A 22,330-nucleotide genomic window follows, 5' to 3' on the forward strand; every position below is an offset into this window, starting at 1 on the left:
TGGAGTTCTTGCAGCTGAATGTCTATTAGCCACTGCCAGAATTGATGACCATGGAAAGATTCTTGTATTTTGTATCTTATGATTACTTTGAAGGCAGGACTGGAACAATAGCACTGATGTATGCAATATTAATTCACAATATCATGAAGACAATCCCATAAAATGTTCAAGACAAGGTAAACATGAGCTCGAGATGCTGAAGTGTTTTCACAGACACTATCAGTACAAAAGAATAATGAAAACAAATTTATGTCTGGCATCAATCCATTATAAACCTTTTGCAAAACAATTGTTGAGCTTTTGCACCAACGAGGGCAAGTTAACTAATTAAGAATCTTTCCTGAGGAAATTAAATGGAAAGGTAAATAAAGTCTGTGATAAAGTAGATGGTTTGATGAAATAACTGGCTTAATGGACCAAGTGACCGTTTCAATGTTTTATGTGTTAATGCTAATTGGGAAGGAGCAGTTGCGACCCTTTGAAATAGATATCTTTATTTTATACCACCACAAATTTCCAATCTGTGATTCGTGAAACACCAATTTTGTGGCCAAGTAACAAAATTATGGCGTTGAATTTTGTGAGTCATGGAGCTAACGGCAAGCACCTGTGTATTAAGGGGAGAAGGTTATTGTGAAGCAGGACATGGAATTAATGTCAATTGATGGATCATTTTAAGATATTGACAGTATGCCAAGATTTAGGAACATTTGTGACCAAATTTTTAAGCAGAATTCAGACCTATGTGGTTCTCGTGATATGTCTTTCACTATCTATATATATATATATATATTATATATATATATATATATATTATATATATATATATATATATATATATATATATATATATATATATATATATATAAATAAACGGATACTTCTGTCTGTCTGTCCTTCTGTCTGTCTGTGCTTCTGTCTGTCTGTCCTCACGTGTGCGTCTGTCCGGCTATGCGCTCGAAAGTTACAGAGCGTACCTACACGTGCGTTACGTCGAAAGAAAGCTTACCTTTCCGAAATGCTGGTAAACGTATTTACGTTTCGGCCGGACGAAAATCGCGCCCGCGGTATCCGAAAAACCTTCAACATTCCGCTCATTAGCATCTCATTATCCACTCATTAGCGACAGAGTGACCTCGAGGTCGACCAATCGTACGCTGGGTTGCTGGCGCGTGCGGCCGGGCCCTCCTACGGTCGAGTGACGGGACGATTGACCAATTCTACGCTTTGGTGACCTGACGGTCGGCCTGTGTGTGGGTGGGCCTTATCGTTCTGAACCGAGGTGAGTAGCCGCCATCTTGCTTCCATTCTTTTTCCTGCTTTCTGCGTCTTTTCAAATATACATTTCCAGCAAAATAAAATTGCTTTTATTAAATTGTTTTAAAAAAAAAAACTTCATTCATTTGTAAATATTTTCTCTAACCTGAAGATTCTTTTTCCTACCTTTCCCCGTTTTTGTTAGGCCTCAAAGCCTGGGCCTTTCTTGCCCAGCCAGGCCCGAACTAGGTAATTGTCCCACGGCTTCTGCTAAGCTACTCACCCCCCCCCCCCCCCCCCGGTGTCACGTTACCCGGGGCAACGGCGTCAGCCACGAGGGTCACGAGGGTCAGGGTGCGCGCGCAGCAGGAGCAGCTGAGACGCGCCGTCTCTGTTCCCCGCTCGGCTCAGGCGGGGGGGGGGCGGGGCTCTCGGGAGTGCGGATCTCGGGCGGGGCTTGGTGAGCGGGAAGGGTTACCCTGGCAACCGGGCCCGCCGGCCGTCTCTCACAGCCGCAATCAGCGGACTTCAAGCCGGCTCGGGGGGGGGGGGGGGGGGCGGGGCGGGGCTTGGAGAGCGGGGCTCTTGGGAGTGCGGGGTGGGGCGGCTGGGGCTCGGGAGGACGGGGGCTCGGAAGGGGGGGAAGGGTTACCCCGGCAACCGGGCGTGGCCGTCTCTCAGCCTCAAGCCGGCTCACGCCTGTTCTCGGGGCTTGGCTCCATTTGCGGCCGTGGGTCCCTCTCCCTCTCCGTCTCCGTCTCTCTCTCTCTCTCTCTCTCTCTCTCTCTCTCTCTCTCTCTCTCTCTCTCTCTCTCTCTCTCCTTCCCTCTGTCTCTCTCCCCCCCCTCACCCCTTCTCTCTCCCTCCCCACTCCCCCCTTCCTCCCCTCTTCTTCCCTTCCCCCCCTCTTTCCTTCTTCCCCCCCCCCCCAGTCGCGCTCTCTCTTCTTCCCCCCCCCCCCCCCCCCCCCCCAGTTGCTCTCTCTCTCTCTTCCAACAACAACATGCCCTCAAAAGACCCTCGGCACCACCGGGCACTTCAGCTAGTATGATATATTTTGCATTGTATTGTAAAGTTATACTAATTTGAATATAAATTTTATGCATCTGTTTTGTAAAACAAGTTTAAAAAAAAATGAAGTGTCTTAAAATGTACAAATTATGAACATTAGTCCTTGTGTTAAATTAAAATATTTGAGGGTTAAAAGTATGAGAGATTGGCCAAATATCAAGTGTTGCACCATATCTTTGTGTAAACATTTTCTTTTTACATTATTGAAACTGTGAACTTTATTGTTTAAGCAATTGCTACAGTATTTGGCTAATGATTTCCTGTGTAAAAGTTGTTGAACTGAACCTCCGTACTGTTTTGATTAAATCTTGGGATCGGGAGTGGCTTTGTACTGTAGAAATGGTTAAATGTTTTTTCACGTAAAATGTCTGAGAGGTTTACTACCTCCTGAAGGAAATAAAACTCCATGCTCAGTAACAAATACTCATTCAGTACAAAAAACCCCACTGCTGTGTACCAATTCTAATTGATGTGAATAACCTAAAGCAGCAGTTACACATCAGAATTAAAATCAGGAAAGCAATAATTGGTAAAATGCTGCACTAGTTGATCAGGATTTCTTCATTTCGCACACAATATGTCTTTGCTGTTTTGATGATGGTGGGTTGAGACATTGAATTGTCTGTATCCTCTACTTTATTAGTGCTCTACGCCCGTTATTAATCTTTCTGTTGCACCCTTTGGTTTGGTGCAGTATAAAACCAAAGTCATGTACCCACAGATGGCGGGGTGGGGGGGGGTGGGTGGAGGATCACTGAACAACGTGTCAATACTGAAAAATCCTTGGATTTATTTCAAAAGTGTGAATTCTTGGCTGTATGACCAGGAGAGCACCGAGGCCGGGTATAAAAGGAGGAACGAGACGAGGCCCGACCAGATCGGACCAGGAGAGCACCGAGGCGGCAGTATAAAAGGAGGAGCAAGCCGAGGCCCGACCAGATCGGACCAGGAGAGCACCGGGGCCGAGTATAAAAGGAGGAGCGAGGCGAGGCCCGACCAGATCGGACCAGGAGAGCACCGGGGCCGAGTATAAAAGGAGGAGCGAGGCGAGGCCCGACCAGATCGGACCAGGAGAGCACCGAGGCGGCAGTATAAAAGGAGGAGCGAGGCGAGGCCCGACCAGATCGGACCAGGAGAGCACCGAGGCGGCAGTATAAAAGGAGGAGCGAGGCGAGGCCCGACCAGATCGGACCAGGAGAGCACCGAGGCGGCAGTATAAAAGGAGGAGCGAGGCGAGGCCCGACCAGATCGGACCAGGAGAGCACCGAGGCGGCAGTATAAAAGGAGGAGCGAGGCGAGGCCGACCAGATCGGACCAGGAGAGCACCGAGGCGGCAGTATAAAAGGAGGAGCGAGGCGAGGCCCGACCAGATCAGACCAGGAGAGCACCGAGGCGGCAGTATAAAAGGAGGAGCGAGGCGAGGCCCGACCAGGAGAGCACCGAGGCGGCAGTATAAAAGGAGGAGCGAGGCGAGGCTTACTAACTCAGCAGCGGGGAGAGAGGTAAAAAGTAATCAGAGTGTGACGTCATCAGGGAGCAGGTAAGTGATTGGTTGGTGAGTATTTCTCTTTTTTAAACTTTAACTCTGTAGTTTATAGTTACTAAGGTCTTTGGTGTAGCAGGGACTGTTGGTAAACCATACAAGCGCCTTAGAGTTATCTTTAATTGGTGATAGTGAATTAATTTAAATTAATTAAAGGGTAAGTCATGCCAGGAGAGCCCAGCCCCGTGTTATGCTCCTCTTGCTCTATGTGGGAATTCAGGGACACTGCCGGTGTCCCTGATGACCACGTGTGCCAGAATGCATCCAGCTGCGGCTACTAGCAGACCGCATTGCGGCGCTGGCGCTGCGGATGGATGGGCTTTGGAGCATTCACGATGCTGAGAGGGTCGTGGATAACACGTTTAGTGAGTTGGTCACACCGCAGGTAAGGGCTGCACAGGCAGAAGGGAAATGGGTGACCATCAGGCAGAGTAGTAGAGGCAGGCAGGTAGTGCAGGGGACCCCTGTGGCCATCCCCCTCTCAAACAGGTATACCGATTTGGATACTGTTGAGGGGGATGACTTACCAGAGGAAGGCAGCAGCAGCCAACTTCCTGGCACCAGGGGTGCTTCTGCTGCTCAGGAAGGGAGGAAAAAGAGTGGGAGAGCAATAGTGGTAGGGGATTCTATCGTAAGTGGTACAGATAGGCGTTTCTGTGGCCGTAGACGTGACTCCAGGATGGTTTGTTGCCTCCCTGATGCCAGGGTCAAGGGTGTCACTGAACGGCTTCAGGGCATTCTGAAGGGGGAGGGTGAACAGTCAGAGGTCGTGGTTCACATTGGGACCAATGACATGGGTAGGAAGAGGGATGAGGTCCTGCAGCAAGAATTTAGGGAACTAGGTAGCAGATTGAAGAGCGGGACCTCAAAGGTTGTAATCTCTGGATTACTCCCGGTGCCACGTGCTAGTGAGTATAGGAATAGGAGGATAGAGCAGATGAATGCGTGGCTAAAGAGTTGGTGCAGGAGGGAGGGCTTTAGTTTCCTGGATCACTGGGCCTGCTTCTGGGAAAGGTGGGACTTGTACAAGTCGGACGGGTTGCACCTGAACCAGAGCGGGACAAATATCCTTGCGGGGAGGTTTGCTTGCACTGTTCGGGGGGGTTTAAACTAAAATGGCAGGGGGTTGGGAACCTGAGCAGGGAGACAGAGGAAAGGGAAACAGGGATAAAAGCAAAAGATAGGGAGGAGAAAAACAAAAGTGGCAGTCAGAGAAATCAACGGTTTAAATCAAACGTGGCCACAGTAAATAATAATTCTAATAGGTCTAAGTGCGTTAAAAAAACAAGCCTGAAGGCTTTGTGTCTTAATGCGAGGAGCATTTGTAATAAGGTGGATGAATTGGCTGCGCAAATAGAAGTAAACGAATATGATTTAGTTGGGATTACGGAAACGTGGCTCAAGGATGGCCAAGACTGGGAACTCAACATCCAGGGGTATTTGATATTCAGGAAAGATAGGCAAAAAGGAAAGGGAGGTGGGGTAGCATTACTGGTTAAAGAAGGGATTAATACAATTGTAATGAAGGATATTAGCTCTGATGATGTGGAATCTGTATGGGTAGAATTGAGAAATACTAAGGGGAAAAAAACATTAGTGGGAGTGGTATATAGACCTCCCAACAGTAAGGCGGAGGTTGGGGATGGCATTAAAGGGAAAATTAAAGAAGCGTGCAATAAGGGCACAGCAGTCATGGGTGACTTTAATCTACACATAGATTGGGCCAACCAAATTAGTAACAATACCTGGAGGAATTCCTGGAGTGTTTACGGGATGGTTTCCTGGACCAATATGTCGAGGAACCAACCAGAGATCAGGCCATCTTAGACTGGGTATTATGTAACGACAAAGGATTAATTAGCAATCTTGTTGTACGAGGCCCCTTGGGTCTGAGCGATCATAATATGATCGAATTCTTCATTAAGATGGAGAATGAAGTAGTTGACTGAGACTAGGGTCCTCAATTTAAATTTAAATAAAGGAAACTACGATGGTCTGAGGAGCGAGTTGGGTAGGATTGATTGGGGAATGGCACTCAAAGGGTTGACGGTGGATAGGCAATGGCAAACATTCAAAGACCGAATGGATGAGCTACAGAATTTGTTCATCCCAGTTTGGTATAAAAATAAAACAAAAAAGGTGACTCAACCGTGGCTAACAAGGGAAATTAGGGATAGCATAAGATCCAAGGAGACGACATATAAATTGGCCAGAAAAAGCAATAATCCTGAGGATTGGGAGCAGTTTAGGATTCAACAAAGGAGGACAAAGGGATTAATTAAGAAAGAGAAAATAGAATATGAGAGTAAGCTATCAGGGAACATAAAAACTGATCGGACCAGGGGAATTTATAATGGGAAACAAAGAAATGGCAGACCAACTAAATTCATACTTTGGTTCTGTCTTCACAAAGGAGGACACAAATAACCTCCCAGAGATGCTGGGGAACATAGGGCCTGATGAAAGGGTGGAACTGAAAGAAATCAGTATTTGTAGGGAAATGGTGTTAGGAAAATTGATGGGACAAAAGGCCGATAAATCCCCAGGGCCTGATAATCTACATCCCAGGGTACTTAAGGAAGTGGCCCTGGAAATAGTAGATGCATTGCTGGTCATCTTCCAGAACTCGATAGACTCTGGAACAGTACCCATGGATTGGAGGGTAGCTAATGTTACCCCACTATTCAAAAAAGGTGGTCGAGAAAAAGCGGGGAATTATAGATGGGTAAGCCTGACATCGGTAGTGGGGAAAATGCTAGAATCTATTATAAAAGATGTAATAGCAGAGCACTTGGTAAGCAGTGACAGGATCGGACAAAGTCAACATGGATTTACAAAAGGTAAATCATGCTTGACTAATCTGGAATTTTTTGAGGATGTAACTGGTGAAATAGATAAGGGAGAACCAGTGGATGTGGTGTATTTGGACTTTCAGAAGGCTTTCGATAAGGTCCCACGCAAGAGATTAGCGTGCAAAATTAAGGCACATGGGATTGGGGGCAAGGTATTGACTTGGATAGAGAACTGGTTGGCGGACAGAAAGCAAAGAGTTGGAATAAACGGGTCGTTTTCCGAGTGGCAGGCAGTGACTAGTGGGGTACCGCAAGGATCGGTCCTAGGACCCCAGCTGTTCACAATATATATTAATGATCTGGACGAGGGAATTGGATGTAATATCTCCAAATTTGCAGACGACACAAAGCTGGGTGGGAGGGTATGCTGTGAGGAGGATGTCGTGAAACTCCAGTACGATTTGGACAGATTGGGCAGAAACATGGCAAATGCACGATAATGTGGATAAATGTGAGGTTATCCACTTTGGTGGCAAAAACAGGAAGGCAGATTATTATTTGAATGGCAATAGATTGGGAGAAGGGGAAGTGCAAAGAGACCTGGGTGTTATTGTGCACCAGTCGCTGAAGGTAAGCATGCAGGTGCAGCAGGCGGTTAAGAAGGCAAATGGTATGTTGGCCTTCGTAGCAAGAGGGTTCGAGTACAGGAACAAGGATGTCTTGGTACAGTTGTACAGGGCCTTGGTGAGACCGCACCTTGAGTACTGTGTGCAGTTTTGGTCGCCTTACCTGAGGAAGGACGTTCTTGCCATGGAAGGAGTGCAGCGCAGATTCACCAGGCTGATACCTGGGATGGCAGGAATGACGTATGAGGAGAGATTGTGTCGATTGGGCTTATACTCACTGGAGTTTAGAAGATTGAGAGGGGATCTCATCGAAACTTATAAAATTCTGTCAGGCCTGGACAGACTAGATGCAGGAAGGATGTTTATGATGGCTGGGGAGTCCAGAACCAGGGGTCATAGTCTAAGGATAAGGGGTAAGCCATTTAGGACTGAAATGAGGAGGAATTTCTTCACCCAGAGAGTGGTGAACCTGTGGAATTCTCTGCCACAGAGGTGGAGGCCAGTTCATTAAATATATTCAAAAAAGAGTTGGATATATTTCTTAAGGCTAAAGGGATCAAGGGATATGGGGAGAAGGCAGGGACAGGGTACTGAATTTGGATGATCAGCCATGATCTCATTGAATGGCAGAGCAGGCTCGAATGGCCTACTCCTGCTCCTATCTTCTATGTTTCTATGATGTTTATCACAAATAGCGATTAATGTACGTCCGTTTCATTATATGTGTGTTGCTGTTTCAATGTGAATAGTGGTGGAATTTTAAAAGTGCAGCATTCTGTATAATACTGCTGGTGGTTACCATAGTGACGAGGCTTCAGGATCTGTTGTGATGTATGTGCACAGGAGGATACCCAGGTTTTCAGGCATACAGCACGTGGCAGGGAGTGTGAGTGATGTTTTCAGAAATGTGTAATATTTCACTGTTGTGAAGCATCATTAGGAGGGACTGTGAAAGTATAATTAGAAGAAAACACTTTCTTGAGTTGTAACTCATAATTGTACATAACTTATGCAATATCTGATCTTGTCTGGTTGCTGTTGTGCCTGGTGAAATGCAAAGCAACTTCAATCGATTACGGTTTAAGCAGGCCACTTGTTTACCTTTAGTCCCGATGGTATGCATGGGCTGTATATACATGATGATCACATATGTGTGCTTTAAAAGATTTATGATATTAAGTTGTACAAAGAGAGGGTTCAGTGGCTGTAACTGGTCCTGTGCAATCTTTTGAAGCATAGCTTGTACCTTCCACCCGTGAGGCGGGCTGGGGTTTGTGGTGGGTGTCAGGACTGAAAGGTCACTACGTATAGTTTTGTGGAAAATAATAAATGACGCCGAATATGTTCCAAACTGTAACAGATGATATTTATAAACCACGGCAGTGCAGGCTCGCCCCTCCCTCCCACACCTTACCTGGCCAGGAGAGTCGGTATGTTCATTTGCCCCAGGTCTTGCCCAGTGTCACTTGGAGTTCAGTGCAAAGAGGCTAGGTTGCTCTGGCCACTGATTTATTGTTTTGTCAGTGCCTTAAACTTTAACAAAATCTCATTTGAACATTGGCTTGGCTGTTTCTAATCGCCCAGCAGTGGTGCCAGTTTTCTCCTTTGCTGCTAACTCTTGTTATTATACTTTGTCTGCTTTTGCATTTGATGACGGGAATGAAAAGCACCTACAGAATTATGCAACTAGACCAGGAGTGTTGATGATGTCAGCTAACAGGAAAATCATTTCACTAAAGGGATTTTTAAAATTGGGTTACGAAAAGGTCAGTAATTGCTTTTCAATTGAATGGTCTTCGAGCAGTGTAAAACATTGATCTAAAATCAATGGTCTGAATCGTACAAACACAAGAAAATACTGATTTTTGTTAGTATCTCATTTAATCCTCTTTTATGATATCTTTCCATTATTTTAATACGTCCCGATCTTTAAGCCTCCTGTTTTGGTTCATTTTGAACAGATCTGTTTTGGCCAAGGTTAAATCTCCATAGGATCAATGAGAAATAATTTCTAATGGTCCTGGTATTTGAGACTTTTTTTTGACTCCGCTTATAACTCTTATTCAGGGATCTCTTAGAACAGATTAAAAAAAAAAAATTGTTAAAACAAAATATGATTGAGTAGGACGTATGCTCACGGCGTTAACACTCTCTTGGGCTGCTGTTGAACCCAGCTTTGCTCCAATAGATTATGTCTTATTCAGGCTGCACCTCTAAGTCACTGGCAGACATAATTTGTTGACGCTTATGTATCTGACCTAAAAATAATTCCCCTCTCACTCGAGATTTTTCCCATTCTAGTTGGCTCCCTGCAGTTCTAACAGAATCGTTCAGTGGTTATCAAAGTGAAAGCTGTCAGTAACACTCAGCAACTCAGGCACAGCTTCTGTGGAGAGAAGCAAAGTTAATGTTTCAGGCATTGCCGCCTTCAGAACCAGCAAATAATACAGATGAGCAGCTTATAAGAAGGAGCAGAGCGAGGGAAAGGGAAGTGGGAGAAAAAAATCCTAGTTACATAAAAGAAAAAGAGAAGCTGTGAAGTATTTCATGGAGAACAGGAAATGGCTAACTGACAGAAGTGATAATGGCGTGAGACAAAAGGAGGCATGATGAGAGAAATAAGGCAAATCCTCACCAGGGGTGCAGAGTCAAGACCACCCTGTCGGCGATGTACTGAGGGGGGAATCCTTCTCTCGCTTCTCTCCACAGATGCTGTGCCTGAATTTCTAAGTGTTTCCAACATTTTCTGTTTTTGTTTCAGATGTCCCACATCTATATTATTTTGTGCTTTGAAAGATGTCAATGCCGGGGGACGAAACACTTCCACTTTTAGCCAGTAGTGTTAGCATCAACCGCTTGTAATCATGCAGGTTAGAGCTCCCATTACAGTTTTGCAGTACCCTTAGTCCTGATCTCCACTTGGTATGACAACTGCACAGAGTGGCCCTTCTGTTCCCCACTCTAGGCATCGTCATTTTAAACTTGGGACATGAAGGGATGGTATTTTAATTCGTAGTGCTACCCAACGCGGATAACATGCAACTTTTAAACATCATGGATGTAAAAGAAGACATCTGTCCATCTTCACTTGGGAAATCAGATTTTCAAATGAAATTGAAGAAATGTCTGAGTTATTTTAGATCTCTTATGTGTAATCACAATAAAATTATAGGAAGCCTACAATTGCTTTGGCTGAGATCCTCGAACTTAGCACAGAACGGGGACTGAAGCTTCCTGCTCTGTGTTGCTCAGATACTCTCAGTCCTAAGCCAGATGAGACATTGATAGTTAGATTTGGATAGTTTCAATCCAGTTCCCAGGCACCCTGGACAGAGAACGTAATAGGGCATTATATTTCAGTACCAATTGATGCTGAATTGCACTGTCACTCAACAGAGGCTACCAAGAAAGCCACTGTGACCAATTGAAGAATTCACACTGATGAGGTCAGTCAAACAGCCCACCAATACGCGCTGTCAAGGCTCATAAATGAAGAATGACCACTTGGGCGAGATGTACCTTTGAGTATGGTGCATTGGGTGAGTATGAAGGGAGCTTTACTCTGATCCATTCAGTACCTGACGTAGGAGTGCTTAATACAGACACTTAGGTCTAGAAATTTGGGTGGTTTGTGCCACCCATTAGTGCCATGAAATGGCAAATAAGCGGCAGCCTGCGCTCTTCTGCAGCTGGTTGTGGGTACTGCCGCGGCCGCCATTTTTGGCAGGTCATCAGCGCTGCCGTTGCCTGATATTGGTGAGAGTATTTTAATGAGGTGGAGTGTGATGTCAATTGGCGTGCAACGCCAAATTGATGTCAGCTCTTTCATTTTGGAGTTCTCCGCTCGCATTGCTGCCAGTATTTGCTTTCAGCAGCATTAACGGCCATGAGGAGTCTGGCAGGACTTATGAGGATGGATGTTGGAACTTCAAACACCTCCTTTGCCAAGGTTCTCTTAAACTTTCAGTGGGTGGCGGGGCGGGGTGCATTTTCTGGCAGTGTCTGTGGGTCAGTAAATCAATGGGTGAACTCCGTTGCAATGATTGAAGATGATCTGTGATAAAATCTCCTTTATCTGCATTCATGTCATAAACAAACAAAAAAATCGGCAAACATCGGGTGGCAGCTAATATTTTTGGAGCACGTACGGCAACTGTCCAGGTCGCTCCTTTCTTCCCCGTTCCCCTACACTGCGAGCAGGAGACAGGTTTCTGAGAGTAGCACTGCAAAGAGCACATTGCCCTAGTAAATCACTGCCATGCTGATGTTAATGAGCAGGCAGTACCAAAATGCCGGTATTGCCTGTGCTCTCTTGGCTGGTGGCCGTTATCCTTAGCCGCCAATGTTATGGGCAGGTTTCCAGCGTTCCCCAATTTCTAGGCCCTAATGTCTAAAAGTGGAACACTGTTCCACCTCCCAGTACTGAGTGGAAACATCCACCCAATACAATATGTCAAACCCAGCATAGCTTTTATCTATCTTCTATATATATAAAGCGGCTCTTCTGTCTGTCTGTCTGTCCGCCTGGTCTCAATGCGTTTGGAAGTTACAGAGCGTACCGACGCGCGCATCGGCTCAAAAGAAAGCTTGCCTATTTACGTTTCGGCCGGACAAAAATCCCGCCCGCGGTATCCCAAAAACGTTCAGCGTTCCGCTCATTAGCATCTCATTAGCGACCGTGTGACGTCGAGGCCTTCCTACAGTTGAGTGTCGAGTGACTCGACGATTGACCAATCCTACGCTTCGGTGACCTGACCGGTCGACCAATCGGTGCGTGTGTGGGCGGGCCTTATCCTTCTGAACCGAGGTGAGTGGCCGCCATCTTGATTTTTCACGATTTTTTCCCCCCACACTTTCTCTGTGTTAGGGAACTAAGGTAAATATTTTAATGATGTGTTAGGGAATTAAATAACAATTTAATGGGGGGGGGGGAGAGCCTTGGGAAATCGCGCGGGGGGGGGGGGAGCCTCGGGAAATCGCGGGGGCGTGGGGAGAGCCTCGGGAAATCGCGGGGCGCTCGCGCCGGCCGCACTGACCGCGCATGCGCCGGCCGCACTGACCGCGCCGGCCGCACTGACCGCGCATGCGCCGGCCGCGAGAGCCCGCTCCCGGCGCCGGCCGCCGCTCAGCATTCCCGCTCTGGCAACGGCACCGGACCTCAGGTAGGCAGGGGGAGGGGCCGGAGAGAGGGACAGAGGGGAGCGGGGGAGGGAGGGACACAGACAGGGGAAGGGGTGGGGGGGGGGTGGGGAGGGGAGCGGGTGGGCGAGGGGAGGGAGGGAGGGAGGGAGACAGGGGAGGGAGGGATAGGACAGGGAGAGGACATGACAGGGAGAGGGGGGACACACAGGGGCAGGGAGACCAAGCGCCCCAAAATTGCCCTCGCGCCCCAAAATTGCCCTCGCAACGCGGGGCTCCCCAGCTAGTATTTCAATAAATGGATGTGTGATCTGAGTAATATTACCCTTAAAGTAACATTTCAAAGTTTTTTTTCTAAAGTTATGGTAAAGTTTAGACATGTATTTTCATCAGCAGTATGTCACGTTTAATTAGAAGTCGAATTTCAGCAGCCACTTAAAATGTCCTGCTTGGGTTTTTATATAAAGAATTTTCAGTGCCATACGCATTGAAACCAGCCTTAGTGCAGTCGGATCTTTTTGAAGATACTGTCTTAACTGATGAAGTTTTAAGGATATTTGTTTCTAATATGATACAACATTTCCAGACATCAGTCACACGCCCCCATCCCATTTTATTTGTATGAAGTTTTAAGAGGATTCTTGCTTTTAAAATGTATTATCATGGAGGTTACATTTCATAAAGATCTTGATTTGCATTTTGTCATGTAGAACCAGTCGAATGTTGTGAAGTTTTCTGGCGACTGTTTTTTCCTGTTCTTTAAAGGTACCTCGGGCTACTTTTGCTTCATTGTGCCAAATAGTGAAAACTGGTGTCTGAGCTAATTGCGTCTTGATGTTCAGAAATGCAGGTTTCCCCAATGATGACATTTCTAGTGATTCACAAAGCTGTGATGCATTCTAAATCTGAGAATCAAGATTGTAACATAATACCTAATTTACATTGTTAAATATTTGAAGGAACTCTTTAGTTAGTGGAAGTATAAGCATTGGTGGAGGTGTCCTGGGAGCATATGGGTGCAGTTTTGCAGCTCTCTGATGCCATTGCTCCTAGAACTTAAGTAGTATGTTAATTTTTACTTGGTTTCTTTCAAAAATAATGTTTGCCTTTTTTCCAGGTATATGTCACAAAGTAAACATGCTGAAGCGAGAGAACTTATGTATTCTGGGGCGCTGCTCTTCTTCAGTTACAGTCAGGTAACATCTATTTTCAAAAATTTCAGTAATTTCCAAATCTTGACTGGTATGAGGGCTCTGCTAAAATATTATGCTAACAATTATCTAATCACTCAGTGTTCTTTTAGCATTGAAAATGATTAGTTATTCAGGAAATGGTAAGATGCTATATAAATGCAAGTACTTTTTTTTTTCCTTTTGCTTAATTTTAAGTTTTGCCAATAGCCAAAAGTATTCAAATATATTGAAATAAAAACAGAAAATGTTGGAAATACTCAGCAGCAATGTTCCCGCTAATTTTTTTTATACTAAGTGGGCCATGAACTCCTTTCAGCGAAACCTTTTCGTCCGTGGGTAACTTTTACAACAGCAACAACTGCAACAGCAACCACTTAAAAGCATATATACAGTAATGCCATATTGTGCCCCACCGTCTCAAATCATGAGACAATCAGACAAGGTTCTACACAAGTTTAACATAACTTCTCTGCTTTTGAATTCCATTCCTCTAGAAATGAACCCCAGTGCTTTATTTGCACTCTTATGGTTTTTTTAACCTGCGTTGCTACTTTTAATGATTTGTGAATCTGTACCCCTGTATCCCTTTGCACCTCTACTCCATTTAGACTCTTATTTTCCAAGGAGTAGGTAGCCTCCTTATTCCTCCTACCAGAATGCACCACCTCACACTTATCTATATTGAAATTCATTTGTCATTTACATGCCTATTCTGCAAGTTTGTTTACAGTAGAATTAATTAAAAAGCTTTTAGTTCATCATGGACAAACTCTATTTTAAAAACAAATTACTTGTCAGAAATGACTGGGATATAAAAGAACTGCATAATAATGCATTAACACTTCGGAAAAGTCATTCAGTTACACGGTTGTGCATCGACAAACAATCCAAAACCCAAGGTTAGCTGAAAGAGGCATATCTGTGCAATTTGTATTAATTTTAAAGTTTCAACGTACTAGTCCATCCCTCATGTCACTATAGCAGTGACTACACCAGCAGCAGGAGCAGCGGCTTTCCTATGGTGCTGACATGCTGGACGTCCACATAAGTAATTAGAATATTAATCACAATGTAACCAGACATCCAACAAATATAAAGTGCTGTAGTTCTTTAGTTCACAGTATTAAAAAGAATTGAACAAGAATGGGTATCCGTATTTTCAACTTCAATCACTTCCATTAATAAACGTTGTCTTCTTGAACCAGCACACCCCCATGTAACATTTATTCACAAGTGCAGAAAAACACATACATAATTTGTATTACCAAATTAAAAACAAAAAGCAGGAAAAGCTATGATTTAACAGAAATAAACATTCATCTTTCTTCCAGGACTTGGAAATGTTTACTAATATGGTGATGTAAAGATGTTAATTTACGAATTTTGCTTCTAATGTTTTTCTCTCAGTCATTCTCCACAATATTAATCCCTGCTCTTATCACAAAGTGTTGAATTATTTTAGATACTTCCCAATTAAATAGTGGGAAACAAACTTTATTGTACTCTCAATTTTTAATCTCTTATTTCAAACATTTATACCAAATTGAAATTGTACATTATCTGTGTCTTCTCAATGAACAAAAAGTGGTTTCTTCTAAAGTACAGGAAACTTTGCGATATCCGGCACCGGCGTGATGCCGATCTATGAAAACTTCCGGACAGACCAGCGCTAATGTTGAAGGATACGGAGGTTTTCATCTCCGTATCTGACAACAAACACTGTTGCTTAGCAACAGCTTGTAAACAGTCGGCCCGTACCTTGGAAGCGTCTCTGTAGCTTAGCAACAGCTTCAGAGAGGCTTTCCAGAGACTGACTGTTCAAAAAAATGCTAGGAGAAGGGAAAAAAAGAAAAAAAACCTAACAAAACGGCTGCTGATTTCTGCCGTTAGATCGAGGTTTCCGGACATACAACCTCCGGATAAACCAAAGTTTCCTGTAGCTTCCTGCAATTTTTATACATCATTACATAACTCTTGTTACTATTAACGTTCCCCTAAACGTTTAAGAGAAAACCTATATTTACATTATTCCTGGGATTTATTTGGACTACAGAACGACAGATAAAATAATGTTTTTTCCCCCCTTTTTTTGGTTCTCTTCCTAAACGTCTTAATGATACTTTAAAAAAAAAAGTAACTCCTACAAATCCTCCCCTGCCCTCCCCCTCCTAAACAGCATGGTTGCATGTTTGTGTAACGCTTCCGTCGATCGTTCAAAATCAAATATTGAAAAATTTCAATTTTAAAACATTTTAAGCAATTTAGAACCACTAAGGGTTTGGACTTCCAAGACCTGGTTGAAACTTGTTTCGATGAGGAGAAAATTGATTTTTGCTTGTTTCTTCCAAAATTGAAACTTAGAGGGGGGGGGTGGGGAAAGTGTTTTTAACACTAATATTTTGTGAAAAGATCATTTAAAAATCTTGAAATCCTTTCAAGTCTCATTGCAGCTTTGACAGAAGTTGCTCCAAGTTTCTCTTTCCCTCTTCAATGCTGTCATTACACATACAGCAAAAAATAACCAAATAAACTCTTAATTCCAAATGGAGCTCAAATGAGAAATGAATAAAGTGGTTAAACTTCCTAAGAAGGCGGTGAGGTTATTGATCTGCAGACTTGGCGATGAGTTGGGATCAGTTTTGGAGAAGTTGTTTCCTCTTTTTCTGCTCCCGTTCTCTCAAAGACTCTGAGGTACAAATGGGGGCACAAACTTTTCCCCCTCTTTCATAACATGATTTAAATAACCCTGATAAACTCTTTCAAAAAGGCAACAATGCCTGGCAAAATTTAACTAGAACTTACTGCATGGCATTCAACATCTCTTTCCTGTATTTTTTTCCGGCTTTAAACAATTTTCAGAATTAAAACCAAAATTCACCGCGGGCCTAAAATTTGCTTTAGCCTCCTTCCAGTGGCCATTGTACATGTGCTGTGCCTCCATCTGTGTTGTTCCAAAGTACGGCCGCTGCTCAGTCCCCGGGAATGGACTACACACGGCCGCATGGACCCTCGGCCTTCTCGCCCTCGCTCCGTCCCGGTCTCACCATCGCTCCGTCCCGGTCACATAGAATCATAGAAATTTACAGCCCTCCCTCTCTCTCTCTCCCTCTGTCCCTGTCTCACCCTCCCTCTGTCCATCCCTGTACAAGGCAAACTAATGAGACTAAAGGTGGACAAGTCCCCATGACCCGATGGCCTGCATCCTAGAGTCTTAAAAGAGGTGGCTGCAGAGACAGTGGATGTATTGGTTGTAATTTACCAAAATTCCCTGGATTCTGGAGAGGTCCCAACGGACTAGAAAACCGCAAATGTAACGCCCCTATTTAAGAAAGGTGGGAGACAGAAATCGGGCAACTATCGACCAGTTAGCCTAATATCTGTCATTTGGAAAATGCTGGAGTGCATCATTAAGGAAGTGGTAGCAGGACATTTAGAAAATCGTAATATAGTCAAGCAGAGTCAGCATGGTTTTATGAAAGGGAAATCATGTTTGACAAATTTGCTGGAGTTTTTTGAGGATGTAACGAGCAGGATGGATAAAGGGGAACCAGTATTTGTGTATTTGAATTTCCAGAAGGCATTCGATAAGGTGCCACATAAAAGCTTACTACATAAGATAAGAGCTCATGGGGTTGGGGGTAATATATTAGCATAGATAGAGGATTGACTAACGGAAAACAGAGAGTCGGGATAAATGGGTCATTTTCAGGTTGGCAAACTGTAACTAGTGGAGTACTGCAGGGATCAGTGCTGGGGCCTCAACTATTTACAATCTATATTAATGACGTGGATGAAGGGACCGAATGTAATGTAGCCAAATTTGCTGATGATACAAAGATAGGTGGGAAAGCAAATTGTGTGGAGGACGCAACGTATCTCCAAAGGGATATAGATCGGCTAAGTGAGTGGGCAAAAATCTGGCAGATACAGTTTAATGTGGGAAAATGTGAGGTACAGAGGGATCTGGGGGTCCTTGTACATGAATCACAAAAAGTTAGCATGCAGGTACAGCAAGTAATTAGGAAGGCAAATGGAGTGTTGGCCTTTATTGCAAAGTGAATGGAGTATAAAAGTAGGGAAGTCCTGTTACAACTGTACAGGGCATTGGTGAGACCACACTGGAGTACTGCGTACAGTTATGGTCTCCTTATTTAAGGAAGAATATACTTACATTGGAGGCAGTTCAGAGAAGGTTCACTAGGTTGATTCCTGAGTTGAAGGGGTTGTCTTTTGAAGAATGGTTGAGCAGGTTGGGCCTATACTCATTGGAGTTTAGAAGATTGAGAGGGGATCTTATTAGAGTCATAGAGTTATACAGCACAGAAAGAGGCCCTTCGGCCCATCGTGTCCGTGCTGGCCATAAATCCCTGTCTAATCCCATTTTCCAGCATTTGGTCCATAGCCTTGTATGCTATGGCATTTCAAGTGCTCATCCAAATGCTTCTTGAATGTTGTGAGGGTTCCTGCCTCTACCACCCTTTCAGGCAGTGAGTTCCAGATTCCAACCACCCTCTGGGTGAAAAAGTTCTTCCTCAAATCCCCTCTAAACCTCCTGCTCCTTACCTTGAATCTATGCCCCCTTGTTATTGACCCCTCTACTAAGGGAAAAAGTTCCTTCTATCTACCCTATCTATGCCCCTCATAATTTTGTACACCTCAATCAGGTCCCCCCTCAGCCTTCTCTGCTCCAAGGAAAACAACCCCAGCCTGTCCAGTCTCTCTTCATAGCTGAAGCGCTCCAGCCCAGGTAACATCCTGGTGAATCTCCTCTGCACCCTCTCCAAAGCAATCACATCCTTCCTATAGTGTGGCAACCAGAACTGCACACAGTATTCCAGCTGTGGCCTAACCAGCGTTTTGTACAGCTCCATCATAACCTCCCTGCTCTTATATTCTATGCCTCGGCTAATGAAGGCAAGTATCCCATATGCCTTTTTAACCACCTTATCCACCTGTTCTGCTGCCTTCAGGGATCTATGTACATGCACACCAAGGTCCCTCTGATCCTCTGTCTTTCCTAGGGTCCTACCATTCATTGTGTATTCCCTTGCCTTGTTAGTCCCTCCAAAATGCATCACCTCACACTTTTCAGGGTTAAATTCCATTTGCCACTGTTCCGCCCATCTGACCAACCCATCTATATCGTCCTGCAGACTGAGGCTACCCTCCTCGCTATTTACCACCCCACCAATTTTCGTGTCATCTGCGAACTTACTGATCATACCTTTTACATTCACATCCAAATCATTAATGTAGACCGCAAACAGCAAGGGACCCAGCACCGATCCTTGCAGTACCCCACTGGACACAGGCTTCCAGTCACAAAAACAACCTTCGACCATCACCCTCTGCCTTCTGCCACTAAGCCAGTTTTGGATCCAATGTGCCAAGGTACTCTGGATCCCATGGGCTCTTGCCTTCTTGATCAGTCTCCTATGCGGGACTTTATCGAAAGCCTTACTGAAATCCATGTATACCACATCCACTGCACTACCCTCATCCACACACCTAGTCACCCCCTCAAAATTCAATCAAATTGGTCAGACATGATCTTCCCATGACAAATGCTGATTAATCCTTGCCTCTCCAAGTGGAGACTAATTCTGTCCCTCAGAATTTTTTCCAATAATTTCCCTACCACTGATGTTAGGCTCACTGGCCTGTAATTCCCTGGTTTATCCCTACTACCCTTCTTGAATAATGGTACTACGTTAGCTGTTCTCCAGTCCTCTGGCAGAGAGGTTCTGAAAATTTGTGTCAGAGCCCCTGCAATCCCCTCCTTTGCCTCACACAGCAGCCTGGGATACATCTTGTCCGGGCCTGGGGATTTATCCACTTTTAAGCCTACTAAAACCACTATTGAAACATAAGATTCTGAAGGGGCTAGACAGGGTAGATGCAGAGAGGATGTTTCCTATCGTGGGGGAATCTAGAACAAGGGGACAAAATTTCAGAATAAGGGGGCACCCATTTAAATCAGAAATTATGAGGAATTTCTTCTCTGAGGGTCATGAATCTTTGGAATTCTCTTCCCCAGAGAGCTGTGGAGGCTGGGCCATTGAATATATTTAAGGTGGAGATGGACAGATTTTTGAAAGGTAAGGGAGTCGAGGGTTATGGAGAGCGGGCAGGGAAGTGGAGCTGAGGCGAAGATCAGATCAGCCATGATCTTATTGAATGGCGAGCAGGCTCGAGGGGCCAAATGACCTACTCCTGCTCCTACGTATTATGTTCTTATGTCTCGCCCTCTCTCTCTAACTCTCTCTCTGTCCCTATATTGCCCTCTCTTTCTCGCCCCCCCCCCCCCTCGCTCTCGCTCTCTTGCCCCCGCCACTGCTTGCTCTTGTTCTCTATCCTCCCCTCGCGCGTGCCCTCTCGCTCCCCGGGCCGCCCTCAGCGCACGCGCGCCCTCTCGCTCCCCGGGCCGCCCTCGCGCACGCGCGCCCTCTCGCTCCCCGGGCCGCCCTCGCGCACGCGCGCCCTCTCGCTCCCCGGGCCGCCCTCGCGCACGCGCGCCCTCTCGCTCCCCGGGCCGCCCTCGCGCACAGCGCGCCCTCTCGCTCCCCCGGCCGCCCTCGCGCACGCGCGCCCTCTCGCTCCCCCGGCCGCCCTCGCGCACGCGCGCCCTCTCGCTCCCCCGGCCGCCCCCTCCCTCCCTCGCTCGCTCGCGCCCGCCCCCTCCCTCGCTCGCTCGCGCCCTCCTCGCTCGCTCGCGCCCGCCCCCTCCCTCGCTCGCTCGCGCCCGCCCCCTCCCTCGCTCGCTCGCGCCCGCCCCCTCCCTCGCTCGCGCCCGCCCCCCCTCCCTCCCTCGCTCGCTCGCGCCCGCCCCCTCCCTCGCTCGCTCGCGCCCGCCCCCTCCCTCGCTCGCTCGCGCCCGCCCCCTCCCTCGCTCGCCTCGCGCCCGCCCCCTCGCTCGCGCCCGCCCGCTCGCTCGCGCCCGCCCCCCTCGCTCGCTCGCGCCCGCCCGCCCCTCGCTCGCTCGCGCCCGCCCGCCCCTCGCTCGCTCGCGCCCGCCCCCCCCTCGCTCGCTTCGCAGCCCGCCCCCCCCTCGCTCGCTCGCGCCCGCCCCCCCCTCGCTCGCTCGCGCCCGCCCCTCGCTCGCTCGCGCCCGCCCCCCCTCGCTCGCGCCCGCCCGCCCCCCCCTCGCTCGCTCGCGCCCGCCCCTCCCTCGCTCGCTCGCGCCCGCCCCCTCCCTCGCTCGCTCGCGCCGCCCCCTCCCTCGCTCGCTCGCGCCCGCCCCCTCCCTCGCTCGCTCGCGCCCGCCCCTCCCTCGCTCGCTCGCGCCCGCCCCCTCGCTCGCTCGCGCCCGCCCCCTCGCTCGCTCGCGCCCGCCCCCTCCCTCGCTCGCTCGCGCCCGCCCCCTCCCTCGCTCGCTCGCGCCCGCCCCTCCCTCGCTCGCTCGCGCCCGCCCCCTTCGCTCGCTCGCGCCCGCCCCCCTCCTCGCTCGCTCGCGCCCGCCCCCCCCTCGCTCGCTCGCGCCCGCCGCTCGCTCGCGCCCGCCCCCCCCTCGCTCGCTCGCGCCCGCCCCCCCTCGCTCGCGCCCGCTCGCTCGCGCCCACCCGCTCGCTCGCGCCCGCCCCCTCCCGCTCGCTCGCTCGCGCCCGCCCCCCCCTTGCTCGCTCGCGCCCGCCCCCTCCCTCGCTCGCTCGCGCCCGCCCCTCCCTCGCTCGCTCGCGCCCCGCCCCCTCCCTCGCTCGCGCCCGCCCCCTCGCTCGCGCCCGCCCCCTCCCTCGCACGCTCGCGCCCGCCCCCTCCCTCGCTCGCTCGCGCCCGCCCCCTCCCTCGCTCGCTCGCGCCCGCCCCCTCCCTCGCTCGCTCGCGCCCGCCCCCCTCCCTCGCTCGCTCGCGCCCGCCCCCTCCCTCGCTCGCTCGCGCCCGCCCCCTCCCTCGCTCGCTCGCGCCCGCCCCCTCCCTCGCTCGCTCGCGCCCGCCCCTCCCTCGCTCGCTCGCGCCCGCCCCCTCCCTCGCTCGCTCGCGCCCGCCCCCTCCTCGCTCGCTCGCGCCCGCCCCCTCCCTCGCTCGCTCGCGCCCGCCCCTCCCTCGCTCGCTCGCGCCCGCCCCCTCCCTCGCTCGCTCGCGCCCGCCCCCTCCCTCGCTCGCTCGCGCCCGCACCCTCCCTCGCTCGCTCGCGCCCGCCCCCTCCCTCGCTCGCTCGCGCCCGCCCCCTCCCTCGCTCGCTCGCGCCCGCCCCTCCCTCGCTCGCTCGCGCCCGCCCCCTCCCTCGCTCGCTCGCGCCCGCCCCCTCCCTCGCTCGCTCGCGCCCGCCCCCTCCCTCGCTCGCTCGCGCCCGCCCCCTCCCTCGCTCGCTCGCGCCCGCCCCTCCCTCGCTCGCTCGCGCCCGCCCCCTCCCTCGCTCGCTCGCGCCCGCCCCCTCCCTCGCTCGCGCCCGCCCCCTCCCTCGCTCGCTCGCAGCCCGCCCCCTCCCTCGCTCGCTCGCGCCCGCCCCCTCCCTCGCTCGCTCGCGCCCGCCCCCTCCCTCGCTCGCTCGCGCCCGCCCCCTCCCTCGCTCGCTCGCGCCCGCCCCCTCCCTCGCTCGCTCGCCCGCCCCCCGCCCCCCCCTCCCTCGCTCGCATCGCGCCCGCCCCCTCCCTCGCTCGCTCGCGCACCGCCCCCTCCCTCGCTCGCTCGCGCCCGCCCCCTCCCTCGCTCGCTAGCGCCCGCCCCCTCCCTCGCTCGCTCGCGCCCGCCCCCTCCCTCGCTCGCTCGCGC

At 49.0% G+C, this 22,330-nt stretch overlaps 1 protein-coding gene across 7 annotated transcripts in view; it reads left to right on the forward strand.

The window, feature by feature from the left end:
• get4 (guided entry of tail-anchored proteins factor 4) overlaps window positions 1-22,330 on the forward strand; it is an 83,438-nt gene that overhangs the window by 23,768 nt on the left and 37,340 nt on the right. For 6 of the 7 annotated variants that reach the window (XM_086001170.1, XM_086001169.1, XM_086001174.1 and 3 more), the window contains exon 2: window positions 13,546-13,624. In XM_086001170.1, the coding sequence (XP_085857296.1) occupies window positions 13,546-13,624 (79 nt within the window). Of the gene's footprint in view, window positions 1-10,683; window positions 10,829-13,545; window positions 13,625-22,330 lie in introns of those variants that run through there. The other variant, XM_086001172.1, reaches the window with a different exon arrangement.

Source organism: Somniosus microcephalus, chromosome 11 (genome assembly GCF_052327205.1).
Source record: "Somniosus microcephalus isolate GS21.2 chromosome 11, FLI_Smic_1.0, whole genome shotgun sequence".
NCBI lineage: Eukaryota > Metazoa > Chordata > Chondrichthyes > Squaliformes > Somniosidae > Somniosus > Somniosus microcephalus.